Source organism: Teleopsis dalmanni, chromosome X, assembly GCF_002237135.1.
Source record: "Teleopsis dalmanni isolate 2A chromosome X, ASM223713v2, whole genome shotgun sequence".
Lineage (NCBI taxonomy): Eukaryota > Metazoa > Arthropoda > Insecta > Diptera > Diopsidae > Teleopsis > Teleopsis dalmanni.
This window is the reverse complement of record NC_051848.1, coordinates 39,064,193-39,085,796: the sequence shown is the minus strand read 5'-3', so window position 1 is coordinate 39,085,796 and position 21,604 is coordinate 39,064,193. Positions and strand designations below refer to the sequence as shown.

General features: G+C 29.4%; 1 protein-coding gene and 1 non-coding gene across 7 annotated transcripts in view; both read right to left on the bottom strand.

The window, feature by feature from the left end:
* Positions 1 to 21,604, bottom strand: part of LOC119662419 (voltage-dependent L-type calcium channel subunit beta-2) — a 61,087-nt gene that overhangs the window by 26,722 nt on the left and 12,761 nt on the right. For 4 of the 6 annotated variants that reach the window (XM_038072022.1, XM_038072023.1, XM_038072027.1 and 1 more), the window contains exon 1: positions 15,428 to 15,620. The exons of the other annotated variants lie outside the window; for them this stretch is intronic. In XM_038072022.1, coding sequence (XP_037927950.1) covers positions 15,428 to 15,544 — 117 coding nt within the window. In that variant the 5' untranslated portion in view covers positions 15,545 to 15,620. Of the gene's footprint in view, positions 1 to 15,427; positions 15,621 to 21,604 lie in introns of those variants that run through there. 6 annotated transcript variants of the gene reach the window in all.
* On the bottom strand, positions 1,341 to 1,420 carry Trnal-uag. Its single transcript has one exon. It is a non-coding gene; the product is annotated as a tRNA-Leu (tRNA).

The following is a 21,604-nucleotide window of genomic DNA, read 5'->3' as shown; positions in this document are numbered from 1 at the left end:
AAGTTCCAAAATTTCGAATTATTTTTCAGAAATCAATATCAATATGTTAATAAACCACATCAACTGATAACTTCGAAAACCTCCGACGTTGACATAAAAATGCTTAAACATCACTTTAACTTCATTTCACATATACCATATTTGCCAAATTTAGCCTCTAGCGTGTACTTCCCGCACTAAACCATGCTTCAACGGTAGCGTATTCCTGTAAGTGGATTGTGCGAGACAAAGATGATATATAATCTATTAATCAATTTCTATGGCTTTGTCCGGGACAACAGATGAAGCGACATCAATATGCTCGAGATCGTTTCTTTACTGGTCTAATAGATTAAATAAACGTAGACTTGTCGAATCTGCTCAGCTCTATTTAAAACGCAAAAGCATTTAACAAGAACAATTGCAAGAGTAACCTGAGAGATGTTCTGATACTTATATCAGCACACGCCCTCTTAGCCTAAACTAATCAACCAATTAACTAACCAAACCAATCCTGTGGACTAACCAATTTCAAACACTTGACAACTTCATTTATTGGATTTTATTGAAAATGTAGAAGATAATTAGATAAGCTCCAGAACTCACAGACTGTGACTTTTTGTATATATATACCTATATACAAAACCAGAGAACTGCAATGAGTATTTGAATCATTAACTGTGTTTTATTTATATGCATTTGACTCATTTTTTTTTTTATATATTCGACTCCACCTGGTTCATACATACAACTGACAGGGCTTATAATGGTTAATATGATACTCATAAACACAGACATTCGACACAAAAATGTTGTAAATGATTTATCAATCATTCATGAGTATTACGTCACAGTTGGGAAAAATTTACTTGTGTTGTATACTGTACTCATAATTTCCTACTACAACAACCCCTAATTTAATGCACATATAATATTTAAGAACACAAACAAAACAAAACAGAAACAGCGCTCGCAAAATTTTTACGCTACAAGTAATCGAGTCATTCATACTCAGCTGAGTATATGTGTACTTATGAGTACTTATGAATCATTTCTGTGGCGAATATGAATGCATACAAGTATTGTGCGTGAAAAACATTTATACGCATTTATATTTGGATTTTTGTGAGTGTACTCTAAGTGTTAATATTATGACTCGTTGCAGTTCTCTGTACAAAACACATATTTTGCATATATATATATGTATGTATATAACAGAATCAAAATATTAAAAAGGATGATTAATTTATTTATTTAGTTTATTAAAACTAATTGTTTTAAAGTATTTTTATATATGTAAGTAAATACACATTATTTATATATATTTGCATGTTTATTAAAAAAAATAGAACAAAAAGTTTTGACAGTGGTGGGATTCGAACCCACGCCCTTTCGGACTGGTGCCTAAAACCAGCGCCTTAGACCGCTCGGCCACACTGCCTTCTAATGGATGATAATAAAATTAATATTTATATTATTTTAGCATCCTTATAAATTAATGAATCGTTAGCCGTTTCCATATTAAGCCTTTTTTCATGCATATTGAAACAATTTCAACACATAATTTTTACTCACCTATAAATAAATGATATACGACACTAATTTTAAAGACTTTTAGCAATCACGAGTTTTCCCAGATTTTCAAAGTCAGTCTACAGACAAAAAAAAACGGATACCGAATTTTTTTCAACATAAAGTAGATAAAGGAAGATTTAGTTTTATATTCCATATATATTATTTATTTTAGGATCGGATTATTTTAGGTTAGGATCGAAATCTATCATATATGTAGTCTATCCGCTTCAACATATATTATTTTTTTGCACCTAATATCAGTCTTACCGATCTTTATTTGCGCTACTTCCCATTTAGAACTTTTAGAAAATTCCCTTACTCTCTATATAATATGCACAAACTATATACGGGATCATGAAGTATTTATTTACTAATGACAAAACGAATCTTTTTTCCTTTTATTATGTTGAGGTTAGTTGAGTCAGTGCACCTGAACACTTTTACTCTCTATTAACTGTGAGGTTTCTTCAAAACCCCTCTATGCGCCTTGATTAGATATTTGTTTATTACCTTATCGGACTAAGCGATAATTGACCTAAGATCTGCATACCTCCCCGAGGAGCCTGTTTTCCTTTTACTGTATATAAATTATTAGTAACAGTTTCATGCACGTTATATCTAGCATCATAATGAGTTATAGACATATTGGGGTGAACGACAAAACAAAGATCTATGTGTTTGACAAAACTTCACTAGAAAGGTCATATCAATTCTAGTAAACGAACTAATTTTTGGAGATGGCAATAAGCCGTATTCTCTAGTTATATAGTTTGACATAATCTTAGTAGATTTGTAATATATGTCAATGGATATGATTTTACTATCTTCCTCATTAAAGGTATAAAATTGTCATATTATTTTTTTTTAACTAATTTGAGGGCTCACTAATGTAAATAATTGTATAGCTTTCTAAACATTGTCTTTGAATCCAGACTTTTTGAGAAGCCAGTGGGTTTCAAGGAGCATAACATTTCATATACATAATTTTATCCAGAAAAAGTAGTATCAGTTAAAGTTTCTACAAAGTGAGGAAAATTAATTCATTAATTCAGTTCGGGTCCATATTATTACTCATATTTTTGAGTTTACAAGAAAAATATTTTCAGAAAAATACTACGGTCCCGGTTTCCCAAGAATGCTTATTTGATAATGAATTTTAAAGTCAAATTTTTAAAATAACACAATAGAAACTTTTTACCAAATATAATATAGTTTAGTTTCGATACATAGCAAAAAACTTTTATTTAAAGACTTATAAGACCCAAATTTATAAGTTTAAGCCTCGATATCTCAAAATATCAAAGCTGTATGAAATATCGCGTCTTAGAATATTTGCTCTAAATAATTGACCCTACTAAAATTGGTTTCTAAGTTGGCATATCTCTATGTAATCGGTATCGTATCAAAACAAACATAAAATATTATTATGGATGTTGATACGTATATATCTATCAGTGCTCCTAATCGAAGTATTAAGAGCTAATAACTTCTGAAAAAAGTTTTATAAAGAAGCATAACATATCTTCTTCGTTCCAATTTTTAAGGGATTATTTTATATTAAAAATAAAGTACTACTCTACAAAAACAAGCTTAAAATATTTTAGAATGGTTTTACATGTACTAAGTAGATCGTGAGGAATGACGATCTACTTGGAGTTTTAAGGAAAAACTTGATCACAAAGTCTATAGGAGCCAAGGCCTTAAAGCATTTGCAAAGAAGAAGAATATAAGAAAGAAACGCTACGCATTCTCACTGTGGACGATGAAACATGGGACAAACATGATGAGTTTTTAATAACAAGCAAGATTAACAGAGCGACAAATTCAAATATATGATGTGACATGATGTGATACCAACTCCATAACATTTTAGTCCAACATCAGTCGTAGTGTCGTAGTGGTCAATAGAACAACTAACATAAGCTGTGAATATACAAAATTTTTGAAAAAATTTGTTTTCTGGGTGTGAAGCTTGTGTACTTAAGCATGGTAAAGCTTACTTACTTACTGTAGTCCTTTTAAAACCTTTACTTTGTGGTAAAGTTATAAGGGGATAATGGATCAAGAATTTAAGTATAATTTTTGGATCAGTAAGAGCATGTTCTTTTGTATTAGATACAATTATGAGCCCAAACATATGGTGAGCAAAAATGAGATAATGGTTCGAATATATAGGTTCAGCAAATACTCTGGTTGGGACATGTACTATGCTGACCGGACAATGAAATCAATATCGGAATATTGATTTATTGGAACAGCAAGAGGAACAGTTCGAAAGATGTGGTTTAAGATTAATTTGAATATTTCAATGTGCGAACTAACGACAAATAGTCGTTGATTCACTATTAATATTAAATATTAATAGAGCTTTCGTCTACCCACGGTTGTAAGACTAAGAGTATTTTATTGTGTAAATATATTTGTTAAATTCTGTTTAAATAATTTATGAGTTCGTATTACTCGAAGAAAAATAATTGTTTATTAGCAACTAATTAGTGATTTTAATTAAGATTCTCATTAGTAATTATAAATTTTGTTCAAGTCCTTTCAAGTGCAAAATTTAATTCTTATGTCTAGAATTCCTTGCTATTCACTATAGCAATTATTTTCCTGAATTATGTGATACAATCAATTTCATTTATTTCTTATTGAGAAAATGAATTTTGCTTTTTCCATTCACACAGTAAATGGCAGAAATTTATTTCATTCATTTCAAGTCAAGTAAAAAAAAGTCTAGATTTAAAAATAAAATTCCTCATATTTATTGCAATCGGGTAGGTGCATTGAACTTGTATTGAAATATAAACTCAATATTTTCAATTAAATTAAAACTAAAAATGAAAAAAAAAAAAACACGAGACGAAGGACTCTTCTCCACATGCTGAGAAAAATCTTACTAACATACAAGCAATCTCCTGCAAATGGAATTCTTACGAAATCTTTTTTCTATTCGTCGGTACGTAGACAAGAAATGGAATACTTAAGTTTCTTGAAAATTCATTGAGTAGGAAAGTGTCTTGGCATATGGCAACTATAATGTCTATAGTATGTACATCACACAGAACTTACACAAAATTTATTCCTTAGTTCAGCAGCAAAAATACGTGTTTGCTGAGCACTGAAGTTAAATGTTTCATTTGTGTTCGGTTGTAGTGACTGCATTTCAATGGAAAACCATTCAATTATTATTGGCATATATTTAAAGTTATCTTAGACGAATAGGAAGCTACCTTGGATAGGAAGCTACTGCCAACTGTATGCTTTCATCCGCGATGCCAAACTCTTGTCTTAGTAAAAATATGCATAGTGAGCATTTCTAAGATGAAGGACCATTAAAATCAATTTCCAGCTGGAAGGATAATGACACATTTTTTAGTGCAGCAATCTGAAGAATGTACATAGATATCTACATGTTATACACAACGAAATATTTATATTAAAAATTACTCAATATATGGTACCTACATTATTAAGTTATTTCGTTTAACTCAGAAAAATAATTTGGTTGATTTAACCAGATTTTAACTAAATCTCAGTTTAAGATATTCTTACTCGACTCATCATACTACATACTATACTACATACTACATATCGGTTTTTATATCTTCTTTACCACATTAGCTAAAATTTCTCTAACACAACGATCAGATCAACTTAACTAGTATGTGCTTAGAGCATATTCTTCTGAGTATACAATTCCAGAACTTATACGTTCATTTGCACGTAATAGAAGAAATAGATTAACTTCTAATTGTAGGCTACATTTATTTAAAAATCTACATAGTTTATATTTCCATTCCCTATGTCAATAAAATTTGATTAACGGAGGATTGCCTCATCGCAAGATTATTGGATAGATCTTCACTGCAAATATACTACCAAAAAAAGTTATTTTCATATAACAGAATTGTATAAACAATACAATCAAAATCATTGATACACTCAAGGGAGTAGGATTATTGATCAGGTCTCCACTATAAACAACGCACCAAGAAAAGATTTTTCATTATAACAGAATTGTGTAAATAATACAATCAATATTATTGACGGACCCAGGGGAGTAGGATTATTGGTCAGGTCTCCACTGCAAATATACTACCAAAAAAAGTTATTTTCATATGACAGGATTGTGTAAATAATACAATCGAAATCATTGATGCACCCAAGGGAGTAGGATTATTGGTCAGGTCTCCACTATAAACATCCTCCCAGGAATAGATTTTTCATTATAACAGGATTGTGTGAATAATACTATTAATATTACTGACGGACCCAGGGGAGTAGGATTATTTGTTAGATCTCCACTGCAAATATGCTGCCAAAGAAATGTTTTTCCATTATAACCCCCAATCCCCCTTCTGGTACAATCCTGTCTATGCCACTTATCAGTTCACAAAAAAAAAAAGAAAAAGCAAAACTTAATAAAGAAGACACAGATTGCAAAGTTTCAATCTGTGTCTTCTTTGAACACATACGGGATGTGCGATTGGTAAGTATTTTATAGGCTTAAAGAGGGAAAATAATTTTTATTAAATTTTATTTTTGTGGTGTAGCAGCAGCGGTGGAATTACAAAGTTGTAATTGCTATGGTTTTAAACTTTTTACTGCAATTTGTCAACTCGAATTACAAACCAACCATTCCGACAGTGAAGTGCATTTTTATCTCAAATTGCAGCCGTTGCCTCTGTGTGCCGATGCAGTACTCTGCACACAACTGATTAAAATTAATTAACAAAGTTTAGAAACTAACACATTTTCAATTAAATTTGTCAGATTTATGCAATTTCAATGACTTTGTCTTTTTGAAATGTATTTCTACCAAATGCTTGTCGTCCAATTAAAATAATTTTTGCTTTCAAATTTTATTATCGAAAAATATTGTAAAATCTGTTTTATCAATTATTGATGCATTCAAATGGCGTCTACAGTTTCAACTGCAGTTAAGCACAATTGCATTTATCGATGAAAATATTTTGAGCGAATGTGCACTATCGGTACTAGAAAATTTATGACTGGTGGTCTCTCCATCATCACACGTCTTTTAGGATCTCCGAGTAGAGTAGTATTCAGTGGAATATGTAGACTGTGCCATACGTGCGTTTTCGTTCCGTAAACCACAACAAATTTTATTTATATGGAAACGCATATCACATATCTTTTGTTTTCATTTTAATTAGAAATGGCAGTTTCAATGTCAAGGCTGGGACCGGCCTTATGTCGCTGCACCACACGTGCAAGTTGCTTAATAAACAATTTTCTGTTTTCCATTAAAAGCTTCACATATGTTAAATTCGTAGTCAGCAAATGCTGATGATCGCCTTATTAATAAACAAAACCGCCATGATTCAGCGCGGATGCAGTGCGGAATTTACGTACCTAACAAAGCAATAACGCTGCCTTGAGTTTGGTTAGATTGTCAGCTCAAAAACATGTGGTTTTTCAATTGTATAGTGAAAAGCATATAGCATAATGATTATGCTATACGATAACTATACACATGCCAGTATACTTCAGATTATTTATTAAAATTTAGTTGGAACGCAATTTTAAATTTAAAAACCTTCTTCTGCGTATGCTGACTAAGTTACTCATTTTCTACTACTACTACTACTACTACTAATACTTTGACTCTACTATTAAATCCTTGACTCTTAAGTGAAGCATAAAGCCGTAACAATTCACTTAAATCTAACTTTATTACGAGCATTAACAGTAACGGTGTTCCAGGTATAATTGGCCTTACGCATTTCTGCTTTAACCTTACGCATCCATATCCTAACTGTTGGCCATAGACGTCTAAAACCTTGTGGGATGCAGCGGTGAGTTTGTCGGGCGATGATAAGCGAAGTGCAAACTTGCAAATTTGACTGTCAGTCAAGTTGCATTCTCTCCAGCTCAAATTTATTCTAGCGACCGAACTTGAACATGCTCAGTCCAACAAGATTTGTCAGCCCAGCAAAATTTCTGAATAATCTGTGTGGCACTAAGCCCTCGCACTAAGCGTTTATATGCGTCTGGGGTCAGCCATATTTCAACAAATTAACTAAAACTCTTGTAGTTGCCTTTTCATTTCTATTTAAACCTTTCTAAAAAATAAAAACTATTATAAATTTTGATTGTTTAGTGAATTTCTTGTGTTTTAGTTAATAATTCTGAATATCTTTTACACAAAATGTATTTTGTTTGTTTTTATGTTAATTATAATTATAAAATGTTACTATTATATTTGTTATTTAATATTTAAACAAAAAAAGAACTGCAAATAAATTTGTAGGCACAAAACCCAATCTTCAATACTTAAGCGCAATACTTAAATATAGTAAGAGTTTGAGATTTTTATCGAGCAACGGTGAAAGTTTTCCCTCATTTAGCATTTGAACTGCCAAATTCATTCAAAAAGTCGAACAATACCATTCAATACTATTTCTTGACGAATCTTGATATTCTAAATTGAAAATTTCGTACTATGACATTTATTATAGAAATAAAAATAAATTAATACATCTTGAAGAGATAAGTAAAGTACTTGAAAAGCCCCATTCTTGCTACTTCACTTCCGCTCTTGGCTTATTATTCTGAGTCATAAAATTAAATTATAATAAATATTTGTGTTTAAAATGTTTCATTCATTTCATTCACTTTGTGGAAGTAGTGAGTATCTGCGGGTATCTGTGAGTATCTATGTATGTATGGCAAAAGTATTTAATATATGTGTGTACATGCCCTCACACTTCACATTGAAAATAAATAAAGGAATTAAATTAATTTTACTTGAATGATTGGACGATTGAACGATTGAATGTTTGAACGATGGAACGATTGAACGACTTGTTTATAAACAATGATAGAACCAATTTCGACATTGAACAGATTATTTTCTTTATAAATAGAGCACTGTTGACTCTGTGCCAAACATATTTTTCAGCTCAGTGCATTTATATTTTCTACAATATTTCAGCTTAATCGATACAATATGAAAACTATTAAAATTCCATTTCACTTTTTACATGTTTTCCTTTTCAATGTAAACATAATAAAGCGCTATATTGGGCGGTATTGAGATTAACATATTAATAATTTTTCCAATATTAAACAAAATCGAAATTTCACAAAAGACTCCGTAATTCAATTTCTCTGGAAATTTGTGAATACCTTAACAAGTAGACATCTATTCATAGAATTGAACGTACACACCCACAATAACGTTCAGACTTAATAGTAGCAAAATTCATCCGAATCTTCACTTAACGTAAGTGCTCCGACATTCTCAAATATTCCTCAAATTATTTATGATTGAATTCATTTCAAATTTTTCAAAACAATTGCTTTTCATATTATGTATTAGCTTTCAATATTACATATTGAAAATAAATAATATTAATATGTTAAATACAGGGTTATCCATGTCGTGGTTCTCAAAGTAAATCTACACAAAATATATATTATTTGTTCGGGATTATTTATTTTATTGTTACATTATGGGATTATATTATGGTATTATTCGATATATTATCAACAATCAAGTATTTCAAAAATCAGTAATAAAGCAAAAGCCAACTAAACTTCTCAGTAAATATACGAATTAAGAATATTTTCGCAAAAGTATAATAATACTATGTTCAGATACAGCTTAATTTCGCAAAAATCTTAATTTCATCTTCGTTTCAGCGAAATTAAGTTGTTCTTTTCCATACAAAATTCAGTTTTAAGGTCCGAACGAAATTAATGAAAATTTCCTTTTTCCTTAAAGGAAAATTTCCTTAATTAAGGAAAATTTCCTTTTTCCTTAAAGGAAAATTTCCTTAATTTCGTTGAAACGAAGACTGAAAAGAAGGGACATTTCAAATACAACTATGCGTAAAACGAATTTTAAGGAAAACCTAAAGTTGAGATAATAAAAAAGTGAAATTTTTTTTTTTAATAAATGTCAGTGGTAGTTGGCTTTAATAAAACCGGGAAAACATTTTGATAACCGTGCAAGTTTTTAAATTTAAATATAGAGAAAAAACTGCAACTGTTATTAATTTAAAATAGATTGAAAAATATTAACTCATATACCTGAAATACCTGAAATTTATAGTTATAATAATCAACTTTTAAAATTTCCCAGTTACAAATGGTGGGTGGAGCATGTAATTTTTAAAATTCAATTAGTCAACAAAAAACATATGATTTCCTTAATTTGGAGCAGTGTGAACACTTTCGAAATTAACTTAATTTCATTTTTACGATATTAAAGAATTTTGGGTTAATAAGTGATTAGCTGGAATACTGGAATATTTTCAGACTTAATATATAGACTTTATATTAAAAACACATATCATTTAGAAAATAATAGTATACTATGTTCGAAAGGTAGTTAAAATATTTCCGAAGTAAGGTATGTGTATCATAAGAGACGACAAAAATCCATTAGGCACTATCCCGTACAGTTTAAGAGTATAAGTGGTAACAAATGAGTTTGCATTTGTAACAACCAATCAGACGTGAAATCTCTTACCACTGGATGTAGATGCCCGTAACTTTAATTGACCTACATAAGACTATTAACATTCATGCCTTTACTCTATGAGGAGTTGCATTTTTCAGCAAAAAGAAAGTTATATCCAAACATTTTTCCAATATTGGAAAATTACTGGTTTGTCTCTATATGTGTATTGATAACAAAATGGTGTTAAGCTTTCCCGGAAGGTAGTTATCTAAAACAGTGGCTGAAAACCAATGATGCGTGGACCACAACTGGTCCGCGATGGTTAAAAATGGTCCATAAATCAAATTTAACAGGTATCGATACATAGCGTGTAGTTTGTTCATTGAGTCCTAAGTTATTAGAAAATCAGCATAAAAAATGTTCAAGCAATTATATAATTATTTTATAGCCTATCTAATAGAATCTGCGCCATTATAGATTATAACAGTAATAAAGCATCTTAAAACAATTATAGAGTTTATTATTCTTAAACATTGTGGCCCCTATTAAGATTAATAGTAGACTATTAATATTATGTTGTTTGGAGATATGCTTTGCGACATAGCCCTTTGCATTATTAATTGAAAAGGGGTAGTGCAGTGCGACCTAAAAGACCTATTATGCTCGAGTCCTTTGCATAGATGTAGAGTATTTCTGCAAGTCCGACTTTTTCGATATGAAAGCCGCACCTAAGTACTTATGCATCTGTGCCCGGGAAACTACCGGCACGTATTTTGAGGTTCAATTCGCTTTTCTACAAAACCTAGCAGTTTCGTTATATACGTTTCAAAGTATTTTAAGGGCTCAATTAAACCTGTAGTGTTCTGTCAGAACTCCTGTAAAGAGTCTTAAATTATTTTTCTTAGTTGTACACAAACTTCAAATATATTTTAGGTTAATAATCTTTATAAGCAATTTTGGCATTCATTAATAAATAAATAATTCAATATTTATAAAATGAAGTTGAAGAAATCTCCAGAATTTTACTTATCCATTTTTCGATTGGTAAATCTAGGGTAACTTTTTCAACCGATATTAACTTTAAGTGCAAATTTCATTTCCGATTGAGTAATCTCGAGCAAAATGTATAACATTTGAGATTAATTTATAACACTCTGAGTGTTTTGTCAGAGTAGTAATATTACCCAGATGTTGACAGTTGTTTTATATGTTAGACTACAAAATCTTAAAATATAATATGTTAGATTACTCTATAAACGTTCGATTGGGCAACAAAATTTAATGGATCGAAAGTAAATCTAGAAATCTAGAATAAGACGCCAGTCTTATTTTGAGCTGCTAAAAGCTAATTTTAAGCTATTTGGAAAACTACGTTTAAAGCTACTAATAGCCACTTTCGTATCACATATAAAGATAATCTATCTTTTATATGTATTATGATATTTAAAGAGAATATAGCTTAATAAATTATTTTAACTTGATACGACAAAACTTTATAAACTATATTAAGATATTTATAAGTATTCTACGTCAAAGTCGATCACTTCCACTTCACTTTCTCTACGATTTTATTGGCTAAAGATATAGGTAATTGTATAATTGTGCATATATTTTTATTTATAAAAAATATGTTTCTTTAAATCAATTAAAGTAATCGCATTGGGCAAAAGTATTTGTAGGTGTGTCCTAAAAGTGGCAGGAGCTCTTTACTGAGAATGGTGGAATGATCAAATAGAAATATAAAAAAGATATACCTTGGTTATAAATCCAAGAAAAACAGTAGAAAGAGATTACTAAGTTAAATATAAATAAAATATAATGCATATTCAGACTATATATATATATTATAGTCCACTATACTTGTGCTATTATAGCTCGATTATCAAGCCATTAGTTAAACCAAGTTAAAAAATCAATTTTCAAAAGAATCAAAAGATTTAAGCATTACACGCGCCATCCAGCAGTAACCGATCAATGTAAGTTTTAATTGATCGCACAAATGATGATAAATAAGTACATACACTAAACACTATATGACTATATGGTAAACATATGGTTGTTGAATTTTTCATTTAAATATTTGCTACTTCAAAGTCAAATATCTTCATATTAAGGTTATGTTTTAAATATTTTTTAACTGAAAAAGGCAGCGTGTCTTCAACTTTTTTATAAAGATAATTTTTTTTAATCTTTTTCAAGCTCTGTATTGATGCAGTTAAATCTATATTCAGACCAATACATTGTATGTGTTTAAAATGTTTATATAAAAAACAATATAAACAAGTTACAAATCAGTTGCTATCTTTATTTACGTTACGTTTTTATCCGTATATGTACCAGTCACTCTGTATATGTACCGCAATCTATTTAGCCCTACGGTGGTATCGGTGCTGACAGATCTAACCGATAACGACTTTTTTCGAGTTTGTTAAGGAAGTAACTGTACGCAACCTCATATGTTAGTATCCAGCATTGCCTAGAAGAACATTCAAAATCGTTAGTATCTTTTTTCTTTCCCACCTGCCAGAACTGTCATCCTGCAAAATAAGGAATTCGACCAATTTCAAGTTGATTTACTTCATTCAGTTGGCAGAATCGCGCCTTTTAATAATGTTAGTACCCTGCCCTCTGCTGACTTTGCGTATAATAAACGCTAATCTGTGCTATTACAGCGGGATATTGTTTAAGCTGAAGTGGGTTTCGAGCACAAGGTCGCGTCTTCAATCTGACCTAATAATATTCCTATTTTGAAACGCTATCACAGAATTTGCAATCACAATATGTCAAAGAGATTTGTGTATTAACTCTCTTGTACGGAACGTGTTTAATAAATTAAACCAGTTTAATTTCCAATAACAATATTTGAGCATTATAATGCTTGAGCAGTACAAGCACTGAATCTTGAATCTTCTGAATCAAACTTGAATATTTGAATCGAGTACTAACTATTGACAGATAACAGCTGTTAGCTAATATGGCTTATGTTTCCTTTTATTTTATTTTGTTTATAAAAACAATGTATGATAAAATGATCTACCAAAAAGTAAAAAAGATACAGCCGGTTTTACTATGTATTTTGTTGTTTGATTTTTTGAAAAGTTCATTATTCTCGAAAAACATTCCGAAACTTGTTTCTTTTGCTAAAAAGGTTGTAAAGGTGCATTAATGAAACAGATGTGTCAGTGTGAACACCGCTGTAGAAGTTTAATAATCTAATATGTGTGAAATAGATTTCACTTTAACTTGGCGCCTAGTCTACACTAGCTAGATTTCGGCAAGATTTTTATGTTCGAATGTAAGTACGAGTTTTCATATGTTTTTCAAAAAAAATAAAAATGTGTGCAAAAAACTTGCGCAACTCTTGTCAGTGTAGACGTAAAGAATATTGTTCAGCTTCTTGTGATAACATTATCGTAATTATATGATTTTATTCTGTTATTTAAGATTGAATATCAATAGAAAAAAAATTATTAACTTTATAATATTGTTATTGAATTAAAAGCTAATATTGTACATGATTATAAGTAAAAAAAGACTACCATACAACGATGCTATCATTAAAATTAGAACTGAAGCTATTTAACAAATAGCTAAATTGAAATACCTTAATTGCTGGCTAAATGAAGAGTGGACATTAGATCAAGAAATCGAATGTCGCATAGAGATGGCTAGAAATTTTTCCCACATCAGCATCAACTTACATATCCGCTACAATTAATGCTATATCTGGTACATTCTATTCTATGGCTTGGAATCTTGGACTTTAAAAATCCTAACAATGAACAAAATCGAAGCGTTTGATATATGGTGCTACAGACGTATTCTAAAGATTTCTTGGACGGACAAAGTTTCAAATGAAGAAGTTCTAATAAGGTTAAGAAAAGATAGAGAACTCCTAAAAACTAACAAAATAAGAAAAACGAGGTATTTTGATTATGTCATCCCAGGTCCAAAATATGAATTGCTGCAACTGTTTGTGGAAGACAGAATCGAAAGCAAACGCGGCATGGAAAGGAAACAAATGTCTTGGTTCAGGAACATTCGATTCTGGGCTGGATTAAGAAAGATTGGAGACTTGTTATATACTGCTGGAGAAAGAGAGAAATTCAAAAACATTATGTCAATAGTTCAATTTTTGAATAAACTACTAAAGAAAGAAGATGTTCCGGCTTAAGAGATTAGGCAGATAGTCTGTCTGTCCGTCCATAGAAGTATAAATATATGAATGATAATTTCTTGTGTTAAAAAAAGAAGAAAAAAAATTAATAAAAAATATTGTGTAAATTTTCTAGTCATGATGTCCTGCATGTGCTGTTTCTTATAATAAATTGAGTGTTTAATGTTTGAACTATAAAAATCGACCAATATACATAGTGTTTGAGTGCGATTTTACAATTAAAAATTTTTTTATTTTTTTATTATTTTACTTTCTGTTTCTCTGTTTTTTTTTTTTGATTTTTCTTTTTGTTTTTTGTGTTTTTAATATGGGAAGAAAAAAGCTTGTCACTTCATTTATGCTTAACACAACATTATTAACAGTTCACTAATCCTAACCAGCAGTGCATGGATATGTAAGCATCAGGCGCAGAGAGAGCCTTTGCAATGTACACCAACCAACACATTTAAAGAAATTCATTGATATTACGTATACATATGTTTGCTATGTGATGATGTGTGTAGCAGCGCATATAAATAAGCTCTTAAAGCCAAAGTGCATTCACTCGATTAACTTCAGCTCGATTAGGTGTTGGACCAAGCGGTGTTAGTTAGTAGTGTGTCACTGCGACAAGAAGACGACAGTTTCAATTGATATTTTTTTTTCCTTTTTCGTTTGTTTTTTTTCTTATTTTTTTTTTCTTTTTTTTTTCCTTTTAACAAATAGCAATATTATTGCAATGACCGTTGTTGTTGGTGCTGCGAATATGCCGAAATATAAAAACAACTGCTACACTCAATGCCTTAACCCATATTTAACTTGCTTAACGACCATTTTGTATTGTAGTCCCTTGTGATGTTTTATGATGTTATAGCTTTATTTTTTTTTTTTTGTTTGTATTGTTTTGTTTATTAATTTTTTTTAATTTTTGTTCGCCCCTTTTAGAGGCCACTCCCAATGTTTGCACCGCTGTTCTAATAGAATGATGATTGTATTGTACATACATCTTTATAGTGAACATTGAACATTGAACAGAGAAAACAAAAACAAAAAAAACCTTAAAAGTATTTGCCCCTTTCGACAAACGGGCGCCTCTCTTTCTTACACTGCTGAATGTGCATATGTATGTGCATAGTACGCAGCCTACAACAACAACAACAATATAGCAAGTGTACAGCAAAATTTATAAACAAAGAGTGTACGACGAACGAGCGCTAACAATAAACAAATAAAATATATAATAAAAATAATAAAAATTTTATGTTTTTTCTAATTTTGGTTCGCACCTGTGTAAACAATTTGTTGTATCCACTTTGGTATGAGGAATATCCAAGGCCAAATCGTGATTCCCGATGGCCTCCGGTAACGGAGGGAGCATCTGACGATGATGCTCGTTGCACCATGGGCCTATCAGCCCTATAGTCTTCTTCGAATGATGATATTTTGATAGAATTTTCGTAGACAGTTTTGGATGAATTAGCGCAGAATATATATGTATATATATATATATATAAATATATATATATATGTATATATATATATATATATGTATATATAATGAAGATGATGATGATGATAGCAGTATAAGGAACGTACGTTATAGACTATATAACTATTATTGTAAATAATGTTGTTACTGTTGATATTGTTGATATATATATGTATATATATATATATGGCGATAACTATGAAACTACTAAGGTATATACGATGATGAACACTTTGATGTTGATTTTGTTGTTATGTTTGGTGTTGTTACGGTTATATTATATTTTTTTTTTTTTGTTGCTGTTAAGTACGTATATCGACGACAATACAGCGTTTGGTAATTTGAAATTCTAAAATTCCGAATTTTCATATAATTTCTAATACGGTTCGCTAACACGTTTCCATCGAGCGACACACGTTCACGTATACGTTCACACTTTGACATGCATATTACAGGTATGACAGACATACGTACGAACACACACTGTTAAATAAGAACACTGGTATGCTGTGACAGTAGCGCGCACAGCAGGGTTAACACGTTTACGTTTTAAAATAAAATTTATTCAAAAAACGTACTTATTAAGAGCACGAGAGTGAACACAATTAGTGCAATTCCTTTTTTTTTTTTTTGTTTTTTTTTGTTTTTTTTTTTATTGTTGATTATATGTTGATTATTTCATGATTATTTGTTGATTATTTGTTGCTTATTTCATGATTATTTGTTGATTATCGCATGATTATTTGTTGATTATTTCATGTTTATTTGTTGTTGTTTATTTTGGTTGTTGTTATAGCTTAAGTTCATTTTGTATTTTTATTTCTTATATACTAAGACATTTATTCGATTCGACGACTTACATAGAGTTAGGCTTTATATATTATTTATATACATTTATGTAAATATTGCTTATCAAATGAAATGAAATTTGTGTCAAATAAAATCTTAACGGTTTTCTAAATACTACGAATCTGTGTAAAAATAAGGGTAAAATATTATATTTTATATATTATGTTTTAGTTACAATAGAGAAAATTGCATAAAAATTTTTTTGTTTCACTTGCTCGTATGGAATGTTTGAGTTATTTGTGGAATGCCGTATCCTTTTGAAATATGTTCTATTAAAACTGAATATCAACTAAATTACTGTACATGTTTTAGTAAATACCAAAGAAATTTTTTTTTTTAAAAAGTGTAATTTTTTTATTTTTTTTTTTTTTTGATCACAATTTTTTATTATATTACACATTAATTTATTGTATCTTTTTATTTGTAACAATAACAAAAACAAAAATAATTTTAATCAAATATTGCTAATAGTATATTAGTCTATTTTATTTTCTATATCACTTTACTAGAAAATATTATTTTTATTACTATTTAGTTACTACCTCAAGAATAATGAATGCAATCTTGTGTAAAGATTGTGCACTCTATTGTACAATGCGAAAGGATGTTAAAAAAAGGATGTAAATGGAAAATAATCTTTTTCGTTAAATGTAAGTTTAATTATATTTTGGTTCTAAATCAAAAATAAATTTTTTTTTACTTAAAAATAACTTTCATAAAACAAAAAAAAAACAAAAAAAAAATTACGTTACGTTACGCACATTCTCACATACAAACTCACATAACAAAATAAAAATTCAATTTTCCTCTTCATGTACTCTCTTAAACGAAAAATAACATACAGAGACCCTTTTGATATCTAACACCAGGCTACACCTCTTCTTAACCATACTAAACCTAATGCCACACATCAACCCACCATAACAGCAAACACACACCAACACACCACACCACACCACACCATACCATACCATACCAACCCACTTCTCACCTACTGCCACAAACAAGCCAATTGTGCGAGAAATTGAGTAAACCAACTGTTCAGGAAAACATGTAATTTTGTCAAAACTCATTAAAATATTCAATACTTTATATTTATATGAAAAAAAGGTCTATTCAGACACACACACACACACACACACACACTTGTTAATATATAATGTAAGACAAAAGCAGAAATAACAGTATAAGCAAAATGTGCTTAACTCGGTTTTAAAAATAGGTATTTATGTCAGACGATTCATTACACTTTCCTAGAAATACTTCTACTTCTACTTGTACGTGTATGAGCAACGCGCTTCGTAGTAACAAAGTTTTATAGTATTTTCTTTTTTTTTTTTTTTGTTTTTTTGTGCAATATTATTCGCTGAGTTTGTGTAATTTTGTATGATTTTGTGAAGAATTTATTTAGTATTTTTTGCAATTTTTGTTCACTTTTGAATTATTTATTTATTTGTGACAGCAAAAATTAAAATTGTATTTAGTATTAATATAAAAAATATATTTATTATTATAGCCAACGAACAAAAAAAAAAAGAATAGTGTAACATAGTGCAGGATTGTCTTTCACGTTTCACGTTTCACGTTTCTGTCAGTTAAGCTAACACCCCGCCTTCACCGCTACAAGAAAATTTGTTTATACTCTCAGCGCAAGTGAAACAGCGAAATTTTATGCACATTTTCATATTTCATGATTTTATTTCATGATTATATTTTCCATATAAATTTTCACACAATAAAACAAAAAACAAAAAAACAAAAAACATAATTAATAACTTTAATTTATTTTATTGTAACTTTACTTTTGTATAAAAAAAATTGTTTTTTGTTTTCAATAATCTTTACATTTTTCATTAATTTTAATTTAAATATTTTTTAGGAATATTCGCTCACATGTATGACGACGACTTTTCAAACATTTCTCCGAACACAAACTGAAACTTTTGCATACTTTTCTGTATTTGGAAATATAAAAGACTCCTTCAATATTGTTTTGTGTTTTGTTATTTTGCGTTTGCTTTTGCTTTTGCTCTTGCCTCTCCTACCTTCTACCTTTTCTCTTTTTCCACTATCATCGCATGTACTCTGACTGACTGACTGGTTGGTGTTACAATCTTTCCTTACACATTCACTGTATCAAAAAAAAATTTTTTTGTATTTTGTATTTGTTTGTGCTTTTTGTTTTTCATTTTTTGTTTTTGTTTTTGTTTTGCGCTCTTACTTCTTGGCTCTAATGTTTTTACAATGTTGCAGTCATTGAACGTCTGTCTGGTGGTGTAGACTTTTTTACAATTTCCAGTACGTAAATTTCTACATTGTATTTGTTAGTGCCGTCATCTCTTTACGCTATTGCTCTGTCGCTGCTACTGAGCTGCTACTGTGCTGCTACTGCAACTGATTCGGTTCCTTTGGTTGATACGTTAGCAGAGTTAGTTTTGCGAATGATATTCCTTTAACATTGTTTTTATTATTATTATTTTTTTTTTGTTTTTTTTTCTAAATTTCCAGTCTTCAAACATTTGCCGTCAACAAAATGTAAACAAAATGTTTTTCAATCGACGTGCATGTGAATTAAAGCCAATCGCACCATTAACGTTTACAGTAAGAAAAATTTTAAAATTCTTCTATTAAAATTTTTTAATAATAATTTTTTTTTTCGTATTTATTGATCAATAGTTTATATCAAATATTAAATTTTTTAAAAAAGTTTTATTTGTTTGTAAAAGATTATATTTTAACCGATATTTCGATTATAATCTATAGTCTATAATCCATAATTGATAGCCCCCTGTTAATGATGACGAGTGATGATGACTATAGATTATAGTTGAAATAACGGTTAAAAAAAAAAACAAATAAATTTTTTTGAAAAGTTTATTCTTTACTTATTGACCAATTAAACCGAAAAAAAAACAAAATTATTATTAAAAAATTCTTTTATTAAAATGTTTTCTACAAATTATATTATTATTCTAAAGTCATTTAATGACCTTTTGCGAGTTCGAGTAAATTCTGGTAAATTGTGGGAAATAGTAAATTATGTCGGTATGGCAGCGACTCTAAGTACATATTAAACAGAATTTCGAGTAGGGTAAATTAGGTGTTACCGTTGTTAAAAATTTTATAAGATGTTTTATAAATAAATAAATAAATTTAAAAACATTTAACCAAAAATAATATATAAATGCAATAAATAAATAAATAAATATTTATATAAGTGCAGTGAAAAAAATCCCTAGGAAATTTCAATTTACTTTACCTCAATTTACTCGAACTCGCACACGGCCAACATAAACTTGATTGACTTGATTTCTTTATTATTTTTTACATTGAAAAAGTTTTGTCTAATATAGGCAAAACTGTGCCAGGAGGAGCGCTAGGAAGGGATTTTAAGTCCCGAATAAATTTCCCTCGATAATGCTGTCACAAAGGGATCTATACTCTAATTCTACTTTTTCTCTTTTCTCCCTTCTCCACTAACCACAGACTGCAGACTGATTACAATCAACTTTTTCTTAATTTTTGGATTTGAACATTTTATATGCCAGACACAAGCATAGCCAGAATTGTAACGTGGGGAATGTGAATATACAGTAAAAGCTCTAAAAATTAAAACCACTTGGTTTTTCGAATAGTTCGAATTTGCAAAAAGTTTTAATTGCTGAATTTTTTTTATTTTTTTAAAAAATGAACAAAAAATTAAAACTCTACATAAAAACTTTATTCAATTCAAGGTTGAAATCAATTCTTATTAAATATTAATGTATAAAATATTGAGTAATGTTTGTTTTTAAAGTTTAGTCAAATTTTTTACAATGTTTTCGTTACGGAGAGTTAAGAGATTGGTCATGTGATCAGTAGGAAACAACTCATTCTTTTTGCACCAATTTATTAAAATATTGATGTTTCTAATCGCTTCAGAATGAGACACATTTGGTGTGTGATTGGGAACGTCATCTTCAATGCTATTTTAAGTATCATTATCGGTATTGAATTCATATTTAGATCCGTCTTGAACTTGCATTTTTGAATGCGTTTTATTAAAGTATGGGAATTGCACCCTTTATTTTTTTTAAAACAAAATATGAACAATAACATTTGTCAAGTAACTAATTTATACTAAACTTAAAAAAAACCGAAGGGAGAATACAATCAAAAATTAGAACCAAATATTCTAATTTTAAAGCTTTTGGTATACACAATGAAATAAAATTGTTTGGTTCTAATTACTGGACACTTCGAATTTGTTGAAGTTCTAATTTGTCACCTTCTACTATACTAGAAAATATTTTGTTTAGAAAACGTGCTTCTAGAGTATTATAAGAAGGGCGTTTCTAGAATATATAATCGCAAAAAAAAATTAATAGTAATTAGTATTAATAACTAATTAATTAAAAGTTAACTATTTTTCAATATGTGGAATTAAAATAGCTTCCACTGTTACAAACAAAATTATATCGTTCTTTCACTTAACCTCTCCACCTACTTACCAACCTATTCGCAGCTAATTAAAAACCCTTCCTTAAGAAAATAGTTTTTTTTATTGAAATTTTTTGTGTTATTATTGTTAAAATTATTATTGTTAAAAATAAATGGACAAATTATTTCAGATTCTAATAGAATCAAGTATTGAATTTTTATTTCTATTCTAGAAATTCTAATTCTAGTTACTAATTAAGGAGGTGTAGTGAATGTAGTAGACTACAACAACAACAATTATTTTATATTATTATTTAATATCATTAATTAATTGAATTTTTGGCTGATCACGTAGCCAAGTATTGGCAATTATCCATTAATAGTGGTATTGGAATTATTTTTTATGTTTAATTATTCGTAAATATTTTTTAAAACTGCAAGTACCAAGATTTGACTTCGTACAATGCCAAATTTGAAGCTCATAATCAGCATTCATTAGCTAACTGATCGAAAACCATACTTGACTTATATGTTCAAAATTTGATTTTTTTTTCTGATTATTTGATGTGAAATAAGTAATTTCACTTTCTGTATTTTATTAAAGTGAAACTTAATTAGCTGTTGAATAATTGAATTAATTTAGGATATCTATATTTTTAATTGTTGAATTAATTATTTAATTATTAAATTGCAATACATTTTATAG